This window comes from Suricata suricatta, chromosome 4 (genome assembly GCF_006229205.1).
Source record: "Suricata suricatta isolate VVHF042 chromosome 4, meerkat_22Aug2017_6uvM2_HiC, whole genome shotgun sequence".
NCBI lineage: Eukaryota > Metazoa > Chordata > Mammalia > Carnivora > Herpestidae > Suricata > Suricata suricatta.
Genome location: NC_043703.1, coordinates 100,139,347 through 100,164,989, shown reverse-complemented (window position 1 = coordinate 100,164,989; position 25,643 = coordinate 100,139,347). Strand labels below are relative to the sequence as shown.

General features: G+C 45.9%; 1 protein-coding gene across 5 annotated transcripts in view; it reads right to left on the bottom strand.

Moving 5' to 3' along the window:
* Positions 1–25,643, bottom strand: part of SPTBN1 (spectrin beta, non-erythrocytic 1) — a 196,822-nt gene that overhangs the window by 24,587 nt on the left and 146,592 nt on the right. For all 5 annotated transcript variants that reach the window (XM_029937358.1, XM_029937359.1, XM_029937361.1 and 2 more), the window contains 15 exons: positions 24,369–24,527; positions 23,377–23,679; positions 21,448–21,601; positions 19,720–20,590; positions 19,479–19,616; positions 17,911–18,667; positions 16,760–16,962; positions 11,717–11,807; positions 6,375–6,521; positions 5,310–5,573; positions 3,500–3,724; positions 2,944–3,033; positions 2,497–2,778; positions 1,718–1,848; positions 267–471 (listed from right to left, as the gene is read on the bottom strand). In XM_029937358.1, the coding sequence (XP_029793218.1) occupies positions 267–471; positions 1,718–1,848; positions 2,497–2,778; positions 2,944–3,033; positions 3,500–3,724; positions 5,310–5,573; positions 6,375–6,521; positions 11,717–11,807; positions 16,760–16,962; positions 17,911–18,667; positions 19,479–19,616; positions 19,720–20,590; positions 21,448–21,601; positions 23,377–23,679; positions 24,369–24,527 (4,020 nt within the window). The remainder of the gene's footprint in view (positions 1–266; positions 472–1,717; positions 1,849–2,496; positions 2,779–2,943; positions 3,034–3,499; positions 3,725–5,309; positions 5,574–6,374; positions 6,522–11,716; positions 11,808–16,759; positions 16,963–17,910; positions 18,668–19,478; positions 19,617–19,719; positions 20,591–21,447; positions 21,602–23,376; positions 23,680–24,368; positions 24,528–25,643) is intronic.

Genomic DNA, 25,643 nt, shown 5'->3' with positions numbered 1-25,643 from the left:
TAAAAACTCAATCAGGTTTCCTTCCTGCTCACTGCCGCAGAGCAAGGCCCTGGTCCCATTTCCTTTCACTACTGGAGAAAAGGGCACGGAGAGGTTAAACAAGCTAAGTCAAAGTTGCCTGGAGATAAAAAGCCGAGCTGGAACTAAACCCTGTGACCTCTGATCTGAGTCCAGGGTGTCAGATGTACTCACAGATAAGGAGTCAAGCAAGCGCCCCTGCCCACCGCTCCCTGCACGGCCACCCTTGCCCTGCCCAGGGTACTTGCCGTGACGTGCTCGTAGTCCTGCCCCAACTCGTGCGACCCTGCGACCACCTCCCTCTCAGCGATCCACTGCTCCAGGTCATCCACCTCACGGTTGAGCTGGAAGAGCCTATGCCTCTCATCCAGCTTGCCCCTCCGCTCTTCAGCCAGGTCTTTGAGACCTGCATACAGCTTGTCCACTTTGGACTGCCGCATGCTGATGCGCTCACTGGAAAGGGGGGTGGGAAAAGGAAGCAGAAAAAGGACAATAAATGCTAGATTTTCTTCAGGGAGAAAACAAGTGGGAGGGAAAAGCCAAGAAAGTATCTGACATAAAACTTCTCAAAGGAAAATTCTGATTCACCTATTTGGCCTAAAAAATAAAACTCTGAAATTTGACCTCGAGTAATGAAGAGCCAGCACATAAACAAAGCGTAATAATTAGACTGACAGCCATCCTTACTGTGATGATGAAGGGAGGTGGTGGGGAGGAGAAACCCTAACTAACTCTCTGCACTGCTGGCAGTTAAGTCAGGGTTTCCTTTGACATTAGAAGTTAATGCAAAACCCAGGAGCCATTTTCCTCTCACAAGAACCATGCTGCCAAAGGATATAGGGTGACCCTGTCTGGCACATCCCTCCACCTTCTCCGGGGTGTATGCTCTCCCTGTCAAGCGGGTCCGGGGAGTACTGCATCCCCTCCTACCAGCTTCCCCCCAGAATGACTGTCTTATAACAGGAAATCAAAGAGATAAGGACTTCTTGATGCTGGTCTCTACATACTAGGAAGGCTGCTTTCCTGGGACTCCTATCATGAATACATGAAGGACCTCCTACACCAACACAGACATCACTGACTGCATCTTTAACTTGCCTTAGTTATCACACAAAACCGATTCTTTTCCTTAGTCATAAAAGGCAGTTACATAATAAGCCTAAAATAATGGCTATTGAAGTCAGCCTGTGAACATAGTATAAAATTGGGGAAATACCACACACACACCTTCTTTAATTCTCAAGGTGCTTGAAGGACTTGTATGTAAGACCGAGGAAGCGGTATCATCCCGCTTGTTGTGGGAGTCCTATTATTTTACTGGTCTGTGCATTCTTGTTGGCCACTCCTCCTCAAACTCATCATCACTTTCCTAAACTGGATGACTTCCAACTCCAAGGTAGGTTTTGATAACTTGTATCTATGCAAATCAATCTGTAGTTTTGATTCATGGCACCAGTAATTTTTCAAGAGGGCCTGGCTCACAAGAGATATTTAACCAACGAGAGCAATTTCCTAATGCAACTGATCACCTTTCTCATTCAGCACAGACCTACTGGGTTTATTTTTAAAATGCTTCCCAAAGATCTACATCACCAGCTACTCAATGCTGTCATCCATTTCCTTTGGCACTGGGTCAGAATAAGGGACCCTCACTAGGAGGAACCGACAGGCCAGTCCATCTTGACAAAACAGTACTCACCTTTCCGGATGGCTGTCAGCCACCAGGGCCCGGCTGGTCTTAGAGAGCTGATGCACGGTCTCTGCATAGTCCTCCACGGCTTGTTCCAGAATCTGGTGCTTCTTCAACATGGACACGGCGCTCTGCTCATCCTGTGAAGACAGGGGAGGTCACAACCACAGTTGCCCTCTTTGACCTGATACCACCTTATGGCAAGACCAGCTAACTGCATCATGGGTGAAGAATCATCAGAAAGAACAAAACCATCAGGAGCATCAATATGGACTGGACTGTGTGCACGTGGGAGGGCCCTGTGAAAGAGGAACACGAGGATCATAGAGAATGAGTGACACTCCTCTGAGGTATAGGGTAAAGCCCAGGAAACCAAGTATATCCTGGCTGGCTGAGACTCCTCACAGTCTGACACCTATGTAGATGACCACATCCTGGAAACTTAAAAATTTTCAAAGTGTCTCAAAAGCATTTTGTAAAGTGTAGGTAATTCTATTAATTAAAGAGAGCAAAAAGGACTCTGGCAATATATATTAAAAAGAGTAAGAAGAAAAAAGGAGAAAAAGAAAAGAGAAATAGCCTTAATGACATGCCAGGACTCCGACAAGAAGATTCTGTGTCCAGGGGAAATAGCCAGATTCCAGCCACCTTAATGCACCACACTCTGCCCCCTGCCCGTGACACTTGAAGGCAACAATGCAATGTTTCACAAAGACACAGCCATGGCAGAAAACAAGGTTGGGGTCTGAGTCAGAGGATGTCAGGGCAATGCTGGACATGTGTCTCACCTTGGCCTTCTCCTCAGACATCATGTACAGCTCCTGCTCGCTCATCCAGGCCTCGGCTTCAGCAGCATCGAAGTAGTACTGCTGGGCCCGGTGCGCCTCCTCAAGCCGCCTGTGGCGCTTCTCGGTCTCCTCGATGAGAAGACCCCACAGCTCCTTGAGGTCTGCGAGCCTCCGCCGGATGGCCTCTGCATTGAGGCTGCTGCTGTCGGTGACAATGTTTTGGCTCCTCTCAAAGATGTCATCAATGCGAGGCTGGTGCCCCTGGATTTCTTTCTGGAGGGTCTGTGGGAACAGAGAACACACAAAAAAGGCTTGCTGAGTCACAATGGTAGGCTGTTTCACGAGGGCCAAGGGGAAACAGTGCACCTTCAAAGCTCTCACATTCTCTGTTCTGTAATTTGGAGCAATTATTTATCACACTGAGCTAGCCCAAGCAGAAATGCTTACCTGATTTTTCTTTATTAACAGCTGCACAGTCTGGAGGTTGTGGCCATGATCTGTGGAAGTTGCCAAAGGCATCCTCTCTCCAACCCACAACTGGAAAGAATTATAAATTTAGGTGGTTAGGACCACTCAAAAAGAACGAATACTCGATGCAAACAAAAGTGCAACCGAGATTAGCAGGGAGGCCAGCTTGAGAGGGAAAGTGTGTTCGATCCCACTGGGAAGGGCTGCCTGAGGAGCCTGCCCTTCGTGCCCAGGGCAAGGCAAGGGTGAGTCTTTCAGACCTTACTTCATCTTCGCTGCTGGACTCATTCTGGGTCCTCACTTTTTGTTGCTGTGACTCCTCACCCTTAATTTATTTTTAAAACTACTATTCTAGGGGTCATAAAACCTTAGAACATCTTTGGAAAGTCAAAGAGAACAATGGAGTTGCATTTTGTGTGAATATATAAAAGCATGGGCTCTGGCACCCCAAAGTGAGTCTAACAAAGAAGTTAGACTGTCCTGCTTAAGGCAGGAGGTGAGAAAGTTTATGGAAAAGCCCCTTGCGTCTACTTACAATTTCATCCTCCACATCCCTGTTGAACTGATGGATCTCTTTAGAGGCCAACAGATTATGCTTTCTTTCATTCAAGGGCTCAAGCAGTTCCATGAACTTGGTCTGCACAGTGAGGCGCTTGCTGTCCACCTCATCGGTGCTCTTCCCCTCCTGACTCAGGGCCTGGGCCTGGCTCTGGAGCTCCTCGATCTCCTTCTTCCGCACCTCCATCTGGTTCTCCAGCATCTGAGGACAGCAAACAGATCAACTGTCACACCAGACACAAGGGAAACACACACAGCCCACAGTCCTATAAAATGTTTGTTTTGAGCACTGGCCAAAATGGAAGACTGATTATGAATTTATGTAACGGAGAGCCCAAGAAAGGATTCTTAACATCTATCAAATGATCAATTAATCCCTTCCCAGGATTTTTAAACTCCAGAACAACACTCAAGTTTATCCAGGAACTCAGAAGGCAAATGACAAGAGAAACAAGAATTACTTATGGGGAAAGGACAGTCTTCATCTGCTTGTTCAGAATCTGTACTGATGCTGGAAACCCATTTAACCATCAGGAAAAAGTAATGTTTTAAGGTTCCAGTTCTTCTAGGCAAAAAGAATAGGTAATATCATCATCTTCTCTCAATTTCTTCCATCAGAAGGCTGATTATTCTTTTTCTTAAATACTGGATCAGCAGGTGAAAACATACTAATTGCTTATCTACCTGAGGAAAATGAATCAAAGTGAAAGTGGAAGAGCCTCACTCGGAACGACACACTGGGAATACCATATACTGACAGTTGAAAAACAGGGAGTCCCATCTGGGAACAAACAAGCTCCTTTCTTAGGTAGGGAAGTAAACAGCCATGAGTAACAACCACCCGTAAGAGAACTCCTTAATGCATAATACTGTAGCCAAGTGACTGCATCACTTAGTGAAGGAAGGGTGAGGATCGCTCTGAAGACGCAGGCCTCAGCCCTCGGCAAGGCGCCTCCACACTGACTGGTTCAGAGCACCACTGCTGGGCCAGGGACTCGCCACACACGGCAAAGCCAGCCAGGGAAGCCACTGGAAGCTTCTGCCACCAACTTGCTTTTCCTCAACTTCCAAGAAGCTGTTTTCTCGCCAGTATGAAGTAAATGCATTCGCTGTTAGAATGCTCTACCATGATGACCAAAAAACAAGTACATACATAAAACTTATTATCTAAAAAGTACCTGAACAACTCAGACAACTGACACATACCCACTAGATGTTATGCAGCAAAGTGTGCGAACAGGATTTTTTTCTCTTGTGTAAGCCGCAGAACTGAATGAAATGCATATTTTTTCAACTGCTAAATGGTGATACTATCCATCAACTAAGATGAGGACAATAAAAAAAAAAAGCACTGTCATGCATAGACACCCAATACTTCTACTAATATATGTCTTCCCAGTTGATTCTGGAAATGTCCCATGATGCTGTCAGGACAAACATTTTGCTGGGTTAAAACCCCTTCACACAAAAGGCAGGTGGTTGAGAACACAGTGGGTGAGTTAGGGCTATAAGGATCCTAGCAAACAGAAAAAGGCCCAAGTATATGGCTGCCTGGCCCATTTGCCTGTTGTTTTTTTTGTCCTAATGTTTTATCTATTTTTGAGAGAGAGACAGCGTGAACAGGGGAGGGTCAGAGAGAGAGGGAGATACAGAATCTGAAGCAGGCTCCAGGCTCTGAGGTAGCTGTCAGCACAGAGCCCGATGTGGGGCTCAAACCCACTAACTGTGAGATCATGACCTGAGCCGAAGTCAGATGCTTAACTGACTGAGCCACCCAGGCGCCCCACCTGTTGCTTTTTAAGCAGGATGTTGACGCTGGTCAGGTCTTTGCCATAGTCATCAGACTGAATCTGACTCTCCAGGCCGTGCAACCATTTGTCCAGATCTGCACAGCTCTGGGTAAAAAGTTCAGCCTTGTTTGCATCAAAGAGTCGCTGGGCCTTGGTCTGGGTGGTAGACTCGAGGACTTCCCACATGTTATGTAAACCAGTGAGTTTTTCTTTCACCACAGCTTCCGTCTCAGGCTTTTCTGAAATGAGCTGCATTCCTTCCTGGAAAACATCAATACAGTTTGCTAAGAACAAAGGTCACTGTGAGAAACAACCCTAAGATATTTCATCTGTGATTCACTTACTCATTCCCATATGGTTATGGCTTAGTAAGATGGACAAGGGCCTAGTCTATGTACGCTACATAGCTTTCCAGAGAGTGCAAGAAGTGACTGCCGCATGATGAAATTCAACAGGGGCAATGGGAAATGCTAATAACGACTTGTGACTTCCATTCCCCCATTAAGAGTCTGAAACAATAAAAAAAAGTCTGAGGAAAAGAAGCTGGGAAGAGAAACTTCACCTTCATGTTCAGTTATGCTGCAGAGAATCTCCCTGTGCCAAGATAATACTTTCTAAGTTATCATAGTGCCTGGTCACATGAGAAAAATCAGGAAAACTTAAAATACGTAGGATTTCTAAATTCTGTGCAAAGCATCAGTCTCTGTCATTGTCCGGGACACATGGTATGATCAAGACAGTGGGGACTCTGTCCAGGGGGCTCACCGCTCATCATCTGCAGCAGGTGAGAAACAGACATGGAACAACTAGTACTCACTGAAGACAAATCAAGCATTTTGCCCCACACTTGCTCGTGTTTCTGCTGTTCTCCCTTCTACCGGGTTAAAGTTGGCATTTGGTTAGTGGGAGAGGCCCCGCTTGTGGCAGGGGGACTTCCGGATGAGATCAGACGGGACTCAAAAATGTAGCAGAAAGTGTTAAAGAGCTTGTTTCTTGCCTGGTTCATTTTCTTGTCATGGCTGCACCACATAAATGGGAGTTTCATCCAGCATTTTAACTTACCTTCTCAATTTTGTCAAGCCATTCTTTATTGGATGCAAGTTCTGCCATAAATGCTTGATGTTTTAACCATTTACTGTGCAGATTTCTGGCTTCATCATAAGACATGTCCTGGGCGGTAAGCATCTTTTCATTGATCCAAAGAGATAACTAGAAAAAACAAAATCGGAAAGGTTTTAGAGATTGTGATCACAGACATCAGCCTTTTTTCTGCCCGGAAAGAGTTGTGTTATGTTTCACTATGCATACTGCACGTTTCCAGGTCAACAGACAACCAAATATTTACTTTACAACTCTGACCTGTCATGACAGGTTATCTCCATTGTACGGGAGATGTACCTGAGCCTTGCTCTGACGTAGCTAACGTTAAACCCATAGGTACAAAAGCTATCTGAGCCAGCCTTCGAAGTGTTTGGTACACACCACCAGACTTTTCCCTCAAGGCTTGTGTTTAAAATTCTGCCCTAACCAGTCCAAGTCACAATCTTCTTTCTCTTCCAAATACTTGTGCCAGCTATACCGTGTTAATCATGATTAACTGTCTTTTACTCTATCCGGTAATCTTTTTACTCTTTTAGTTCTTTCTATTATATATAAAAAAAGACCGAACACAAAACCACCACTTTGATCCCTCCCCTCCCTTCACAGCATATCTATGGGACTGCCAAAAAAGCATAAATAATTTGGCTCACTGTAGGAGTAAGGCAACAATGATGCCCTCCTTAAAGTTTCCTTCAAGTTCGAGTCACCTTCACCTTTTTTTTCTATAGCCCCTAATTCTCTAAAAAGCCTTTCATTCAGACCAAGAATTTGATTTTGAGACCCAACATGTCTACTTGGATCTGAACTCTGCAAAGCATCACAAAGCCTGCCAGCCGCTGACAGATCTAAGGGAGTTCTCTCACGAGGCTCGGGGTGGGAGTCGGCCCAACGCGAGGCCCTGGACACACTTCTCTTGCTGGCTTTCATCCCAGTTTGCCTGGCTTCTTACTGCCTGCCCGCAGCTGGCCATGCCAGGTCCTAATTCCTACCCCATACACAGCACCAACCCGAGGAAGAGCTTTTTGTTTGCCCAAGAGAAAGATATACAAAGGACTCAGGATCAGCCTGAAGCAGAAGCGAAAGTTTTCAGGGACCATGTCCCTTCTCCGTACCACCATGAGAAGCCCACTTCTTATACCAGTCATTCCCAAAACGAATTTGCACCCCAAACCCCTCATGGTCCAATCTCCAAGGTTTAGAGATTTCTATGCCAATCTCCAAGGCATAGAAAACCAAAAGAACATTTACAGGATCAACATTTCCAAGGCCATTCATTCACTCATACCCGGGGCTGCTGCTGGGAAAGGCTTCCCCACAAATGTGTGTAAAAAATAGAAAGTCTGTACTTTAGAAACAATGTCAAGGAGGGTGACATAGGTCACAGGAGCACCCCTGTGCTCCGAATGTGGGTGAACTCTCAGGTACCATCTCTACTTTCTCAGCATATTCACCCACTGTGCAGAAGGGGGTGGAGGTAGAAAGCAAAAGGTAGTGAGATCTTGGTTGTCCTTCTTTCTTCAGGTAAAGAACCAGTAAGTCTCATAAAGCCCTTTGTAAGCTAGAACCACATACTGGTTAAACAACAGAGACACTAAATTTCCTACTTTAAAAGAATTACCTATTTTCCAGCTACCTGAGTTGGTGTAACCTGAAATACTATGGCCATTCAGTCCAAGGGGGGAAAGAGGTTAAAAGGAAACCAAATGGTAAAACTTTCCCTGTGTTCCACACACACAGAGATTATACACAATAGGAAGTATTTATCCAAAGTGCAAAGGACATTCACATATTTTCACTATTCATAACCACCTACCCACAGAGATTTAAAAAAAAAAGCCACATAAAAATCAGAGGCTTATAAACAAATCTGCTCTTTGCTGAACACATCATCCTACAGATAAAGCATCATGCGATACAGCACAATAAAATGGATCTATGGAACTTGCTAGTTCATCAGCCCTTCATCAGCATTCTGGAATCAGAAGTGCAGTTATTATCTGTGGGCATTTACAAAGGTCATTTAAGAATATACTCATTCTCTGCAGAAAAGAACACTGCGCAGATTGAAAAGGATAGGAAAAACGCTTTGATCACTGAATCAAGCTTTTCAAAGCAAAGCAAGGCAACAGAACTTGCCATCCCCCATACTACACAAGTCTGGTTATACTGCCCTCCTAAAACACATATCCATTTCTGAAAACAGGAGCTAGGATATGAGGGAATACAACAGAAAAGCAGTAACTTCTAAATCATTTTCTAGGAATTCACATCAAAATAATACTACAAAAACTATGATGGTCTTTATATCCCCATGTACACTGGAAAAAGTGAAGCCCCTGCAATAAATTTCCCCATCCAGGCAGTGGTTAACGGGAGTGGCAACCAAGGCAGATCTCCCAACCCCTGCCTGCTCCCCTCAGCCAAGGCACCCAGGAGGAAGGGACTGTGACATGGGCAATTTGGATTCCCTACACTTTGGATGATACCAGTAGCCAGCAATGGTACTAAATCTGACCTTTTGGTGCTCTGTAAATTTCTAGAAGCATAGTAGGTAGATTTTCAAATGCAAAGCCGCTCCACACACAAACTCCATTCTCAAAGATCCTGGCTTAAAAGGTATGTATTTTAATGAGGCTGAATGATGCAGAGCTCACAGCCAAAGAAAACTATTACATACTAATGCTTTGCCTGCATTTCTACATCGAGAGTTTTGGAGCCCCCCAACCTGCCCCAAGTTCTGTTACTACATAGACACTGTACATGCTGATGTGGGAGAGATGGTGCCTCCCAGTATCTATGGTTATACTAACTTTTTATTTTTTTTTTGAGAGAGGTGCACGCAGGAGGAGGAGACGAGGAGAGAGAAAGAGAGAGTCTTAAGCAAGCTCCATGCTTAGCCCAGAGCCTAATGTGGGGCTCAATCCCAAGACCCTGGTATCATGACCTGAATCAAAATCCAGAGTCAGATGATCAACAGACTGAGCCACCTAGGTACCCCTAGTTGTATTTTTTTAATGTTTATTGAGAGAGAGAGAATGAATGAATGAGAGCATGCATGTGAGCATGGAAGGAGCACAGAGAAGGAGACAGAGAATTCCAAGCAGGTTCCTAGCTGTCAGCACACAGCCCAATGAGAGGCTCAATCTCATGAAACATCAGATCATGACCTAAATTGAAATCAAGAGTCAGATGATCAACCGACTGAGCCACCCAGGCACCCCAAGTTGTAAGAACTTTTAATGAGGTTCAAGGAGAGAAGGCTAAACAAGGAAGACTCGGCAGAGCAATCACAAAGAGACCTGCACATCATTCCCAGGATGTAAGAACCCAGCCAACACCTTTCTGCACATTTTAAGGGGGAAATCCCAGCAGGACTAAGCCCTTGAGGCATGCCCAGCAGTCACTGGTGCATGTTAAGGAGTGAACTCCTTATAACCAAGGGTACTAATTTGGAACAAGTGCTAACAGAGCTCTCATGACCTAGTAAGACTATTTCCTGTGATTCTACTGGGAAGGACTACCATTTTACCCACTTACTTTCCCCATGTTTCTACTTATGAATCCATGTGTGTAAATGGAAAACAGGGAAACTCCAAATGGGTTTCTCTCAAGGGTCCCTTTGGTCTCTTCACCTGCTCATTTTCCGGCATTCTATTTTCCAAATGTAGCCTAGGTTTCACCATGCTGAGGTTCATCTCATTAAACCTGCCCTGTAAGCAAGAGTATGGACTCCTACTGGCTCCTCCTTCCCTGTGTATGGGCTGAGGTTAAAATGAGTCACTGCTGGCACTACAAGGGAACCATCAAGGGGCAATACAGGGACCTCCAATGTGTGGAAGGCACAGCCCAGGCTGCACATATCTCCTGACCCCTCCCATGCATAAAAGTCACTTGATATTCACTGTGGCACAAGATGCAGCCTGTACAGCTAACTTCAGGTCCCATTACCCTCCTCTACGTCCTGTCCGGGGACACAAATACCTCTTTAAATAAGCATTCTATCCAAATGGGTTATTAATGCTTGGGTGCCGCTTGAAGAGGCGCTCCTGTCTTCTGCCTGTCTTTGCCCCAGGCAAACCCCCAGAGACCTACATTCATCAGAGTGGCACGGAAAGCTGACAAGACCCTAAGCTACATGGTTTAGGGGCTTTAGCTGCTGGAGCATATTGCAAGATTCACAGTAAGGGAACAGAGCTGAATGGATGTGAAGGATCACTTCTGTCACATACGATCTAACACGACTGCTATTAGGGCTGTACTTCTTCCAGCACACAGACACACATTTGCATGCAAGGTGTTGTGATGATTTCAGTCACTTTCTTTGCACACGACCCGATCCTGTCCCCACACCCTCCAATACCCTTCCCCCAAGGCCCATAAAGCTTTACTTGGATATTCCTCATCCCATTCCTGTCTCGCAGAGGATTTAACCTAATAAACCAGAGAGGATGGAATCTCACTGTTATTCTCTGGCAGACAGAAAAATGCAACATGCTCATGAACTCACACATGTGACAGCAGCCAGATGCTTTTGTCCACCTAGCTTGCAGAGAAACTGCATTTTTCTGTCTAACTTTAGTTTTCCAAGTTTGTTTGTGCACATATCAGGGGAGCATGAACTGGTATGAGAATCATCAGATTAGTACCACATGTTGAAACGCAGAAGTTTCAAATCAGGAGTGCTGCTCTTGTATGTTAGACATGTATTCAAGGAACCCGAAACATGGATATTTCAAAGTCTTCAGTGAGTAAGAAACTCAGTCTGTATTTTTTAAACCGCCTCTTACCTGGATAGCCAGTTCCAGTATCCCTTAGTTCTTTCCTGCCACACCACTAAGTGTACATTACTTTAAATAGTTAGAACATGGCAATAGATGTGTCTAGAATACAGAGCATCCTAGGCTATCACTGCCTTCGACAACTGAAGTGTTCTAGATCTGCACTGTCCAACATGTTCGCTGCTAGTCACAGCTGCCTACTGAACACTTAAAACACAGCTACTTTGATAGAAAACTACACCCTGATTTCTACTTAAGTCTGATTAATTTAAAACAAAATAGCCCCATGTGTGGCTAGGGTCCACTGTCATGAAAAGCAGAGTTCTGGATTATTCTAGATTATAAGAATCTAGTTACTCTAAATGGTAGCTTGCAGGCTGGAGAACTGACCAAAACTGCCACACTGTCCCAGCTGGAAATAATGAATTTCTGGGCCTCAATTAATTTTATAATTCAAGGCCTCTTCTGCCAAGTGCTCTGGATCTCCTTAGAAGCAAGAAAGGGAGGGGCTGAAGGGAGACATACCTCCTGACAATCTTGCAGGAATTTCTGAAGATCCCGGTTGTCCTTTAATCGCATCAGAAGCTCGCTGGCTGCCTCACGATTCTTCCTATGTCTGTTTATAATTATAATAAAAATAACTTAAGAAATGAGACAAAGAATCTTGAAATACTGATTTTACAACTCAATGTCTTCTCTGGGTTTCTATATATAACGACAGGAGTAGGCCTGTACAGTTTTCATTGTGTCAAAAAGGCAAGATAAACGAGAAAATTTAGCATCCTCCTAATCAGCGGTATGCAACAGAATGAGAGACCAAAATACCTGTCCAAGCCACAAAACATGTAGACGATGCTGTTGAATGAGCTGTATAAATCCAGTGCTTTCTAATCTGGTTCTGGGGGGGAAATCTGAGCATGCACTGTGTACAGGTCTCCATCTGGGGCACTACAGGAGAATCTGAATCTTACCTCCAAGAAACTGGGCTAAGAAAATACAGACAACCATACACCGTTTTAAATTAATGTCTCCTATATAAATATTCTCCCATCTTGAGAAAAAACTCCCTCCAAAGGACAATTCACCAAGAATGAAACTTTTGAGACCTGTGAAATCATCTACCTACTAAATCCCACTTTATTAATAGGTAAGGGTAACCAAGGTTTAATGCAGCTAAAGCAAAAAATCTTAAGCCAAACTGTTAGGAGCTGCTGAACTATGTGAACAAGGGAAAGAGGGTGCCCACTCCCCACCCAGCCTGAGCGCTGCCCACAGGGCTTGTTCGCACACACTGCTGAGGTGCCAGAACTTGGCAGCACACTTCCTTCATGCGCCCAGTGGCTTAGGCTCACCAAAGACGGTGAAGAACAGCTATGTGAATGCTGGGAGTGCCAAGGGAAGGAAGGCCTTGCCACAGTTCTGCGGCAACAGGGGAGAGCCACAGCACACTGAGAATCAAGCAGTGTCACTCTAATATGGCTTCCCCGATATTCCTGAGGAACCTAAGCCAGCCAGCCAGCCTCAGAAAAAACATTAACTGGGGCAGAGGAGGACGCTAGGTTTTCATTCTGATTCTCAAAGTCCTCCCCTGCGGCATTTGCCTAGGGAAGGTCTCTCTGGTACGCTCCTCATTCCCCGGAGGGAGGAAAACCACGACCTGATTCTCTACAATGCCCAGAAAGAGCAGCTCAAGGAGCACTAGCTGCTGACTGACTTTTAAGAACCCTCCTCAGGGACAAGAAAGATCATACAGCCACGCCGTGGGTCATACAGGCTCCCAGTGAGTGCTGGTAGAACAAGGGACTGTGGCAACACTGCCACTACCATGCGCCTGGGGAGCAGAAGGAAGTACTCTTGGCTCCTCCAGGACAGCTAAAATGGTGTGAGAGGAAATAACAATGCCAGGCATACACTAGGTACACTGAATGACTTTCTCTTTTTTCTTTAGTTGTAAGGGGTTTTATAGCTTCAGAAACAGGGATCTTAGTATGTTTAATCACTTAGGTCAAGTGCAGAAATAGAAAAATACTTCTTAAATACTGCGTGTTCAGTGGCACAGATTAGAAAGCAGAAACTAAAACGACATGAACTAGGGGTGAGATTCATGGTTGTAGCTTCTCCCCCAACATTTTTAACATGCTGTTGCTTTCATAACAACAAAAACTAAAGGCCACATTCTCTTAACTGCATTGATATCCTTTCTCATGTATCAAAAATTTTTTTAAAAATTATTTGAAGACTCTTAGTGTATTTGGGCTAGAAGAATTAAGTGTCTAAAAACCTGGGTAGGGAAGGAATGTCCAAAAAAAGTTTTTTCAGTTTCTGAACCTCAAATTCCAGTCACTATTTGTAGGGAGTTTCAAGAATATAAAGCCAATCTTCAGGAGGAAGGCAATTTGAGTTAGAATCAGCACAAAACCCAGGAGGTCCAGCCTTTAGTCAGAGGTCTTAAATAAGAGGATCCCAATCCCTTTCACAGCGTCTCATCCCAGTGCTCAGAAAGCAAGGAGGAAACTGGCAGCTGTAGCAGGACATGCATCCTTGAAGCTCAAGGCAACAGTGGAAATAAAAATAAGTTCAAACACTGAGAAGACTCACCAAGACAGAAACAACCAGACAGAATCCTGAATGTACCTCACATATTCAAGTCACTTCTGTCTGGCCAGTCTTTCTCTTCTAGAGGGACAAGGGAGAAGGGAAATGCCAAATGGTGCCTTAGGGCTCCGTGTCCAAACGACACAGATCTAAGAAAGGGCAGGATGATGGCTTTAGAGGGATACACTCCACATTGTGAAAAACAGCTACACGGGCAGTGGACATGGTTGCCGACTCAGAGAACGCTCGAGAGAAATCAGTGTGGCTTCACTGCTCACCAGTGGTAACCAATGGCATTCAGAGAAGACCTTTCAAGGTTGGATCATCCATTTAATTATAGGGAAGGACCATCTAAAACTTGGCCATAGTTTCCCATAGTTCTAAGGGTACTCTTTGTTTGGGGCAAGATTAAATCTCTTGCTTTGTTTCCATCTCACCTCCTATCCCTATAATATGACTCAGAAGCTCCTTCATCCTCTGAGACAGATGCTAGGTCTAACTCTGGTTCTTATAAAGAACCACAGGTGCCTGAGTAAAACAGATGGGTAACACGTAAGCTTCTTTTCCCATGTGAGACAGGGTTTGGCTTTATGAAGCTGGATCCTGTTTCCTTGCTCTCCGAGTACTGCAATGTTTCTGGTACTTTCTTCAAGTCAGGAAGCTCACACAGTCGCACCCCTGGGGTGGGCTTGGACAGCAGGCTACTTTCCACCAAGGCCTGAGCACTTTCAGGGTCACTTGTACCCCACCCACATTTGTGAAGAGCCAGTATCTTTGTTCTGGTACTTTTTCAACAAACTCAGTGATAACTGACAAGATTTCCAGAACATAAGCACAGTATAATGATTTTGCATTTTATGAAAATTGCTTCACAAGAGCCTCACAAAGTTTCTGGACAGGGGGTGAGACCTGAAGGTTTAGATATTTATATTTAGCTTGTGCCCCCAGAGCACCTGGAATTCACGTATTTGTGTATTCTGATAACAGAAAAGAATCCTCGGGGGTCAGTTTCTGATCTTGAGGCCTCCGGGGATATTAAAGTGAAACCAGAATTCATTTAACATCAGCTGAGGACAGCGAAGACCTTCCGAGGGCAGATCAATGGAAAGCCTCCTCTCTCTCCCATCTTTCTTATGTTTATGGATAGGATTTTCCATTTCTTATCCTTTTTTTTTTTTTTAAGTAGGCTCCTCGCCCCATGTGGAACCCAACAGGGGACTTGAACTCATGACCCTGAGCTGAGATTAAGAGTCAGATGCTTAATCAATTGAGCCACTCAGGTGCCCCTCCATTCTTCCTCAAGACAAAAATCCTAAGAAGGCTTTGGAACTCCGGGAGCTCAGGCTCCAAATCAAGGGCAAAACGAAGGTTAAACCACAACTGAGGGCTGATGAAAAGTTCTCCCATATGCAAGAGTCTCCATTCTTGATGTCACCAGCTTCCATCAACCCCTCACAGCTGCGGCACCAGGGGACATATAAATACACGCAGGAAACTGCAAAGTGGCTGCATGTCTGCCTGGAAGCACGTGTCCCTAACGGCCAAACCCGCCTGCAGGAAACCAGCTGTGTGCATCTGATATAGACAAACATGAGGTATTATATTTACAAAATAACTGAAGACTTAACATCAGGAAAAAAGGAAATTTTTTTTCTCTCAGTTAAGAATACCTGGTTTAATCTCTGTTTTTCACACTCACTCAAGGGTTTTGTGGAGGGATTTATTTCCCCCCCTTTTTTGTAGCTGTTTGAAAAGCAACAGATACAAAATTATAATTCATATACGCCATACCCTATTCAACAGTGGCACCCTCAGAATATATGGTCGAGGCTCTGAATCAGTGAAAAAAATAGACTAGAAGTGCTAAAGCCAAGAGCTGAATCTTTATGGGGAGGGAGTAATCTCCCCTTTCAGGTCCTATGATAAAAAGTTAATCTAGCCCAGGGCCCCAGGAGACCCTTTTGGACATGGTAAGCAAGGAAATGCTCTAAGCAAGAAGTTCTTCCTGTTCAATGCACTTGAAAGTCAGAAAAGAGGCCTTGAGGAAGAGCTTGTTTCTTGATGACCTCAGTTTCATAATGAACCCTTAAGAATCTAGCCCAAACTGGGACCACAGAAGACGGGTTGGAACAGAGGCTAGGAGGCAGACAGGCCAGATGAGAACCAGCCTGTGCTGGTGCATTCAGATCTTGATCTGTCCTGACCTCCCACTTTAGTAACCACCAAGGCAGGGTGAGAATTAAGGCACAAGTAGAGCACACTGGCCTTTAGTCAGGTGGGAAATTCTTTCAGAACTGCAAATAAATGAGTAAACAAATAAATAAAGATAAAAGAAAAGCATCCAATCTTGGAGATGCCTTGGCAGAAAAGGCATCATAAAAAAATCCTATTTTCTCACATCATGAAAAAGTCCTATTAAGGTATTATCCAAGCCAGTTTTCTGAGAAGGGCCTGATAACATTCCTTTGTGGCTCTGCCAGGTACTGCAGGACAAGGAAACCTCACCTTCCTCCCTACTCCTTCTGGAAAGGCTTCGGAGGAATCTTGTGTGGATGAAGGAGAACATGGGGAACATGGGCTTAGCTGGAGAAATGTGGCTCTCAGAGTCCCACTAGGTGATGGTCTATACATCAACTCTCTAAGGGAATGGCTAGTATCCAACTGCTACTTGGCATCACAATGACTCTTATAAATCTTCAATTTAGTATTAGTTTGGCTTCAAATGGCTTCTTTCTTTTGTGGACTCCTGTATACGCCTGACCATGAGAACCACATTTCCAGGCAGCCATGCAACTGCTCATGGATTTTCTCTGAGGCAAGCAGATTTTCTGATAGGTAGGTCAAATTGCCAGTCACCCATACTTCACCCACTGGGAGATTTAAACCCACAGTCCCAAGGACATCTGGCCAGTGATTCAGAGGCTAGAGAGTCCCAGGGTGCCAGACTCCCTCAGGAACCTAGGGACACTGTACCTGTCATCAATGGAGTCCACCTTCTCCTGGATGCGATCCGAGTTGATGTTTCCATCGCTCACCAGCCTCCGGCCTGTCTCCACAACAGCATTGATCTTCTCCTCATTGGCGTCCATGGTGGTCATGAAATCCTCTTGTTTTTTAATAGCTGCTTCTGCTCCTTCCAAGGTGGTAGGCATCTCGGTATGGGCCAAAACATACTCCTTTTTTAAAGAGAGAAAACCAAAATCACAGCAGAATGAGATATTATGAAATACACCTCATTTTCAAAATAACGAAAGCACTGTTTCCTATATCCTGAGTTTCTATGTAACAGTCTTCGTTATTCTTGCTTCAGTACTCTTAAATAAAATAATCTACTGAATCAGAGAGAACAAGAAGTTGGGAGAGGAAAACACCTAGTGGGATACCATAAGGAACTAAGTTTCTCTAAGTGGTTCAAAGTGCTAAATTTTCCCTAAAGTGAGGACAGTAAGCAAAGGTTTGTGCATCAGCCACCAGGGTCCTCCCTTGTGCTCATGAAGGCAGTAGCAACGTACTCTTCAAACTCTCTCTTAAAAAGAGAGATCAATAACCCTGATTTTGGCCACCGTCTTCAGCTATTTTCTTTCTCAAGTTTCTGACTCAAGGTCCTTGACTCTTCCACTTGAGCAAGGAAGACAGAACCACTTACGCCCCACCAAAAAAAAAAAAAAAAAAAAAAAAAAAAAAAAAAAAAAAAAAAAAAAAAAAAAAAAAAAAAAAAAAAAAAAAAAAAAAAAAAAAAAAGAAAAGAAAAGAAAGAAACTCAAGCAAATAAAACAAAACAAACAAATAAAAAAACCAATCAAACCAAAAGAACCCCTCACTGCACCTCCCAAATTGTCAAACTGGATAGGTCTCTCACAGAATATCGCCAATTAACGCAATGCCATGAGGACATACTATGAACCTAAAAGAGCCTCGGGAACAGCAGAAACAGAACAGGACTCTGCGGGTGAGGGGCTCCCCCAGGGACCTGCGGCTCCCACCCCCTGCACTGCGATGGCTTTCAACACCTTGGAAGTCAGGGGGAAAGCAGTCTCTCACATACCCTTCTGCCTCCACACAGGGCGCTTTGAAGCAGTGGCCTGCTCTACGAGGAAGGAAGCAAAGGCAGTGAGGAGAGGTACCTGGTTGTTAAGGAAGGCCTCGGCCTGCTTTGTGTCCCTAAGGAACTGCTGGTAGGCATGTGACTGGGAGAGGAGATTCTGCCTGTTCTCCCACATTTTGTGCAGCTCGTTCCACCCGGTGTCCAGGGCCTGTAGCCGCTGCCGCAGAAACATGTACTGGGCGTCGGTCTGTCCCTGGGTGACCATCTCGCCCATGTCCCTCATCTTCTGGTAGTCCTCCTCGTAGTTGTCGATCTCGTTTTTGATGTTCTCATGCTGCGTGAGGAGCTTCTCCGCCTCAGTCAGGGTATTGGGCATGTCCTCAGAGGCGATGGCCGTCTGGGTCCGGGAAAGCCAGGACTGGAAGTCATCCAGGTCCCGCAGGAACTGCTGCAGCTTGCTGGCCTCTCCCAGGGAGGCCTCACGGTTTTTCAGAGTCGTCTTCATCTCCTCCCACACGTCGCTGATCTCGGCCAGCCGAGACAGGATGGCCTGAGCCTGGTCGGGGTGCTCGGACTCGAGCTTCTCGGCCTCTTTCTGCAGGTCGCTCAGCTTCGCCTCGATGGCCACCAGGTCCCGCTCCATGCCAGTCAGCTTGCGCTGCAGGGCCATGACGCCGGCCAGGTCGTTGCCCAGGTCCTGGGTGGACTCAATGACCTTGGTCTTCTCTCGAATCCAGGATTTGGTTTCATTGCACTCAAGGTGGTAGTTCTGTATGCTCAGGGCAGAGAGAAGAGCATCCTTCTTCCTGTCGACCAGCTCTCGGAACTGACTCCACCTGTGAGTGCAAGGCCATGGGAGAGAGAGCCATGTTAAGAGACAGGGTGACAGACCACGGCCGGACATGGATATTATCTGCAAAGGGCAGAACTGTCATTTTCTCTCTCCATCTCTTCCAGGAATACATGCTTTTAGGACAATCATCTCACTCTGTATATGGACACCACATATCATCAAAACGGCTCAGGAACATAATATAACCTGGAAAAAGTTGTCATTAAGAGGCACTTGTTCAAAGAGCTCCAATGTGAGTACTGAGAGCATATCTCTCCCCCAAAGAGTTACTTTTCTGTAACTGCATTTCTGCCATATGCATTTTACTCGTCTCTGAACTGCACCTAATGAAAATTTTCTAAACCTAATACCATACAGTAACCTTCAAAGCCTAGGCCACCACAACCTACTCAAATGTGTTTATGCCACAGAAAGATGACAAGGGGACGAAGGTCTAACTTGATAATCAGGACTTTCACTGGACAATTAGGTCTAAAACATGCTAAAACCCTGTCCCAGAAAGATTAAAAGGGACATTAGAGGTGCCCCCTTGATGCCATGGTGCTGCATGCTGGGCATAGGCCTCACACTAACACCCTAACTTCTGGTGTGGGGATTGGCAGGGGCCAGGCTGCCTTGCATGACTTCACCCCAAAAGACACTTCTTGCAAAACTAGGGGATGGTGAAAGGCAGATGCCAATGCTGTGACATCAGTGCCACAATACCAGGGAACCTTTGTGGAAACTCTTGACAGCAAGGCTCGGCAAATGATCTCGCCCTCCCTGGCCCCGCACACCGCTGGCTGCATGCTTACCTCGTGTTGAGTTTGTCCTGCTGGGCTTTGATCTCTTTCTCACTTGGGTGGCCGCTGTGCATGAGCTGTCGTGCGATCTGGTTCACCACGGCGACCCGGGAAGCCTGGTTGTTCATTTCGGGCTCAAGGCTCTCAAATCTGGAAAGGCAAGTGAACAGGGTAGGTCACCACCCTGGTCACAGGTGGAGATGAGGGGCGGGTGGGCGGTGGCCGCAGCGCTGCCAGCGGCTCTCGTACTCACCTGTGCTGGATGACTTCCAGGTCTTCCAGCTTTTCTGGGATCTGCATGTTGTTGAGCCATTGCTCCTTCTCGTCGATCCAGAGCTCGCAGGCATCAGCCTCGCTGAACATCTTGTACAAGGCCAGGGTGTCCTGCAGCGCCTGCTTCCTCAGCCGCGTCAGCTCTGCCACCTCCTTGTACCGTTCCTCGATGCCCGACAGCCGGCCCCTCACATCTGGAGACTCGGCGTGCTCCTGGGGGAGGGCCCTGGCCTGCTCGTGCAGCGCGTCGATGGTGGGCCTGTAGTTGGCGATCTCCTCTGCCACGTCCTTGTGTTTCTTGACCAGAGACTGCGTGGAGTACTCGTCGTGGCCCACGTCGTTGCTGGAGACGATCTTGAGGATGTCCAGCATCCACGCGTCGATGTCGTCGGCATCTGCCTGGAACTGGTGTAGCAGCGAGGCCTCTTCCAGGCGCTTCTTCCGGATGGCTGAGAGCTGCTCCAGGTTGGCCCACTGCTCCCGGATGTAAAGGATCCGCTCTCGGATCTTCTCTGACCCAAAGTGCTCCTCTGCAATCATGTCCTCACCTTCTTTGATGGCCTGCTCAAAGTGGCCACTGCGGCCACTCATCTCATCCTCGAACGCCCGGTGCTTGCTGAGCAAGCGCATGACGCTGGTCAGGTCCTTCCCATAATCGTCAGAGGACAGGATCTTCTCCTTCTCTCGTATCCAGCCCTCCTCTTCTGCCATCTCCCAGAAGAACTTCCAGAGGCGACGGGACTCTTCCAGTCGGGCCCGGCGTTCAGCCGCCAGCTGGCAGAGTTCTTGGTAACAGAACTCCATGTGGGCCACGCGGTCTCGGATCACCTGAGGGTCGCAGGGCTTGTAACCTGTTTAATGTCAAGGAAGGAATGTGGGAGTATGACAGTTTAGCAGAGGTCCCTGCTCATTTGCAAGTAGTGAGCTATACCCATTTTTTCACCACGAGATTACCGGTTCCATTCACAGTGCAGGACATTATGAGGCAGGGGGCAATTAGAAGTGTTATTTTTTGGCCCAAGTGCAAAGTGATTACTTATGAACAAAACAGGCACATCAATTTTAAGAAAAAGGGCAGCTGCATTTAATTGTTTCTCAAATATAAGGAACACAACCAAATCCTTCCAAACATCCTCTCAAAAAGAGGCGTCTGGGTGGCTCAGTCAGTTAAGCATCCGACTTTGGCTCAGGTCATGATCTCACGGTTCGTGGGTTCAAATCCCACGTCGGACTCTGTGTGGACAGCTCAGAGCCTGGAGCCTGTCTTCAGATTCTGTGTCTCCCTCTCTCTCTGACCCTCCCCTGCTCATGCTGCCTCTGTCTCTCAAAAATAAATAAAAACATTAAAAAAAAAAAAACCAAGGATATGTACAACCAGATATGAAAAGGCCATGAGATGCTTGAGGAGTCACACCAGGGTGTTGACATGCATCAAGTGTGGTCTAGGCCAAGTCTGACTGCCAAAATATCGCCACTCAAAACCAAGGAAAACCCATGTCCATTTCAGAAAAGCCAGAAAGAGTTACATAAAGTGTCCATCAGGCCACCCCATTGCATCTTGTGTGTCCATGACGTGTTGGGAAACAGGCCCGCCAGGAACCTGCAATGGCATAACTTCAAGAACCCTGCTGCACACACAACTCATCTACTTCTATACAAATGGATCTCTGGTGATGAGGAAGTCATGTCTGCAACAGTCCATCCTCACCTTCCCCGTCTGTTGCAAACTTCTGGGCAGAGGCATTGACGCCTCTGACTCGCTCTGCCTGGATGCCAATGTCCGCTTCAACCAGAGCATGCTTTTGTAATAGGTCTTCCACGCCAAGCAAGTGCTTGCCATAGTCTTGAGACAGTAATAGCACCTGTGTGCCAAAGAAAACAGAGAGGACATCTGTACACACAACCTTGTCTTCAGAGTCTCGTCATCTTTGGACATGCTGAGAGCCAGCAACCACACTGTGCACTCTCTCCAGCCCTACATCTCTAGGGGAGAAGGACAAGCAAATCGGAGCAAACTCAAACAAATCCGAAAGCTTTCATCAAGACAAACATGATAAACTAAAGGTGATTTAGCCTGGAATAAGCAAGTCACAACTATTCTAAGAACAATTCAGAAAAAAAGGGAGCGGTGGGAACCGGTATGGCAGGTACCCTGGGGCTAGAAGACTCTATCCAAAAAGATAAGAGATAAAGGTCACAGGATTATTCACGTCAAAGTTTAAAGAAATCTCCTAGAATTTGTGGACCCCTCAAAATGAATGTTCTCCTCAGTTAAAAGCTTATTGTTAGGCCTTTGAGATACTTGTATTACCAATAGAAGAAGAATCTAGTTGAAAGCTTACAAACCACATGTTTAACCAAATAAACAGGGTCATGCTTCATGTTCAGAAGAGCCTGAGCAATTTCTTTCACTTAAGTTCGAATCCACTAACATTGTCTTTTCTTTCTTCCATCAGCTCATTTTGGGTGCCTCATGTGACCTCCTCTCCAGATGGAATTCCTACTTCACTCCTACTTCTGAGGGAAGTCTCTGGCCCAAACTCTGAACTATAACGTACAGCATGATTTATAAAATGAAAAGCACCTCCCTGCTAGATTTTATGAACATGTCTACTTTAAAAGGTCAACACAGACCACACTTGAGAAAACAAAAAATCTCGGACAATAAGAGAGGCAAACTGATGGTGTGAGGTGACCCTGCCCCTCCGCCAGGAACAGTTCAAGAGGTGAGGCAAAAGAAGCCTTACAGCCTGGGAAGGAAATCCCTTGCATAAGGTCAAGCTTGGGAACATAGTGTGCTGAGATAAAGCGGGTTTCACTGGACCGTCTAACAAACTGCCATGTTCTGTTCTAGCTATGAAGTTAAGAGCCTTCCAGCGGGGGGGCTGCGTGACACGGATGAGCCTTCTACCGCCTGCAGCAGAGAACACAAACGGGCACGGGGACTCGGCACCAGGGCAGTCTCCTGGCAGGAGGCAAGCTTGTAACTCTATGCTCAGGGCTGTCCAGTGAGAAAGGGGAAGCACAAACTGACACTGACAGCCACTTCGAACCCGCTCCGTCCTACGATGTGAACACATATTACCACACTTGGTCCTTGCTGCAACGGACTGAGGTAGGTGGTCAGTGCGGTCTCCACTTAAAAACAGAGAACAGAGGCTCAAGAAGACTACACAGCTCCAGCACCAACAATCTCAAGTGGTTCCCAGCCTGCACTCTGCCCACACTGGCTACCACTCTCTTACCTGCCCACATTACCTTCCCAGGCCCCTCCCCAAACTAGAGCCACTCAAACACAGATCAATGAGATGGAAAGCTAGGTCAACTCTCAAGAATCAAAACTGGAGAAAACCATAATTTGATTGATTCTCTGCTGTGGAACAGATCTAAAGTAAGTCTAAATCACTGTAGCTGACCTCTGACTACAGAACTGGTCTTTAATACAACTTTTTCACATTTCACATCCCATTTAACTCTTGAACTAACAATCTTCCCATGGGTAATGTGTCCCCCCTGTGGCTTTATAGAAAGGGAAAGCGGACCAGTGGCACACTGTATGCTGTGGGGTCAGCGGGTGGGTCACAGAAAAGGGAGACCCCATTACATCTGCTCTGGCCTCTTTTCACTCAAGTTCTACCTTCATTTCGTCCATCCAGTCCATAATGTAGAGCATTTCCTGGAATATCTTTTGCAGCCCCAGGTTCATCTCAAGACGCTGCCTCCGGGCCCTGAGCAGTTCCAGCAGGTACTCCCAGAGCCGGATGACATTGTCTTTCCTTGCTGTGATGCGCTTGATGTCGTGGTAGTTCTCCGCCTCGAGCTCCCTGGCCACTGCTACCACCGCCTGCACACGTTCCTCGTATGCGGCGATGTCTGTCTCAATGGCCTCGTGCTTCTTCGTGGCGGCCTCAACAGCAGGAAGGTCAAAACCAAAGTTGTCCTATAGAGAAATGGGAGGGGAAAAGCCCACAAAAAAAAAAAAAAAAAAAAAAAGAAGAAGAAGAAGAAGTCATCCAGCTGGAGCAAAGAAACACGGACAGAGAATGAATCCTGAACACCATCTCTGGTGGTCCTACGGCCACACTGACTTGAGCCCCGCCAGACGCCGGTCTGTCTTTGCCTTCCTTAGGACGGACACTCAGAACACCCTGCTCGAGCTAGGATGCCCTCTCCAAAGCCCATCAGCAACTTCTCATTTCACTACAGGGTCTAAGCTCATATCTAGCATCTTACACTTATGTGACTGGAGCAGGTGACAGTGCGTATGCCAAGTAGAAAAGAAAGCCACTTTTATTTATTTCGTGACCAGTCTAACTGCCTTAGATGTCAGATGATCAAAGATGGAAGGTAAGAGAAATTTCTAAAAGTTTCTAATGGGAGCAGTTCACACTCACTCACTGGCTCTAAACAAACTGCTTGAGCTGCTTTCAAATCTATGACAAGTTAGATAAACAGAAGACAAAGTGTGTTAGAAAAGATAAACATCCTCTTCATGGGAAGTGAGCAAGAGGACATGAGTTAGTTCAGAGAAGTGGGTGCTGACGCGCAGCTACCCTGCAGCCCGTGGGCATGGTCTACATTCCTAGATGACCCCAGGAGTGGGTCCCCGAAGAGGGTCGAGAGCAGAACCTGAGACACCAGGCGCTGGTTCTCGCTGAGCCAGGTCTCCCTCATAGCTGCCTTGCGGTCGAATCTGCGGGCGAGCTGTTCCAGTTTCTCCTGTCTGATGAGCTCGTTCCGCAGAGCCAGTTCTCGCTCATGTTCCGCTTTTTCCAGTCTCTCCCAGGCCTGCAGAGGTGAAAAAGAACAGTCTCCTGCCGTGTTCAAGGAACTTTCTACAGTCAAAGGCCAGTACTTCTCAGTAAGGCCTGAGAAGTTAAAAAGGCGCATCCTGTTTCCACCCTCATGGACTCTTAAGCCTTGAGAAAAATCTTTTTCTCTCAGTGTAGCTGCATAGGAACACTCTCTCCTATCTTCATCTAAAGGTTCTGTTATATCTGGGTAGATTAAGGAGCAATAGAACTGAATTATATATCTCTTACTTTGAGAGGAAACAAAGTTATGTTCAACAGCTCTGATCACGTAGAAAAGACAAATCATTTTTCTCAGAAATCATATTATGAATCTTTCACCCCAAACCAGGCAGTTTGTTTGTTTGTTTTGTTCAACACTTTATTTATTTAACCAATCTTTATGCCCAACGTAGGGCTCCAACTCACCCCCAAGATCAAGAGTCGGACACTCTACCGACTGAGCCGGCCAGGCACCCCCCCACATCCTCCTTTATTTTGTACCATTTGTTTTCAATTCACACATCTGAGCATTTTTCCAAAATCCTCACCAAAAGTCCACATTAAATTAATTTCTATAAAATATATCTTACATTTAAAAAATAATATAAAATAATCTAAATGTGTACCACTGACCACAGTTCTACATTTTTCAAATTTCTACTTGAAAATAATACCCTCTGCGAAATTCTATCATTACAGATAAAACAGGCCAACGGTGGAAACTTTTGGACAGCTTCTCTGATTGAAACAGCTCAAATCTCTAGAGATTCCAGACACATGAAATAAGGCTTCATGTTGTCCCTTTTACAATTTAATGATGCTGGACTTGGGGTGCCTGGGTGGCTCAGTCGGTTAAGTGTCTGACTCTGGCTCTCAGGTCATAATCTTGCAGTTTGGGAGTTTGAGCCCTGTGTCAAGCTCTGTGCTGACAGCTCAGAGCCTGAAGCCTGCTTCAGAGTGTGTGTCACCCTCTCTCTCTGCCCTTCGCTGGCTCTCTTAAAAAGTAAACACTAAAAAAAATAAAAATAAAAAATAAAAATAAAAAAAAATAAAGATGCCGGAGTCGACGGCCTTGGACAAATGAGAGTAACAAGGTAGAGAGAAACTAAGG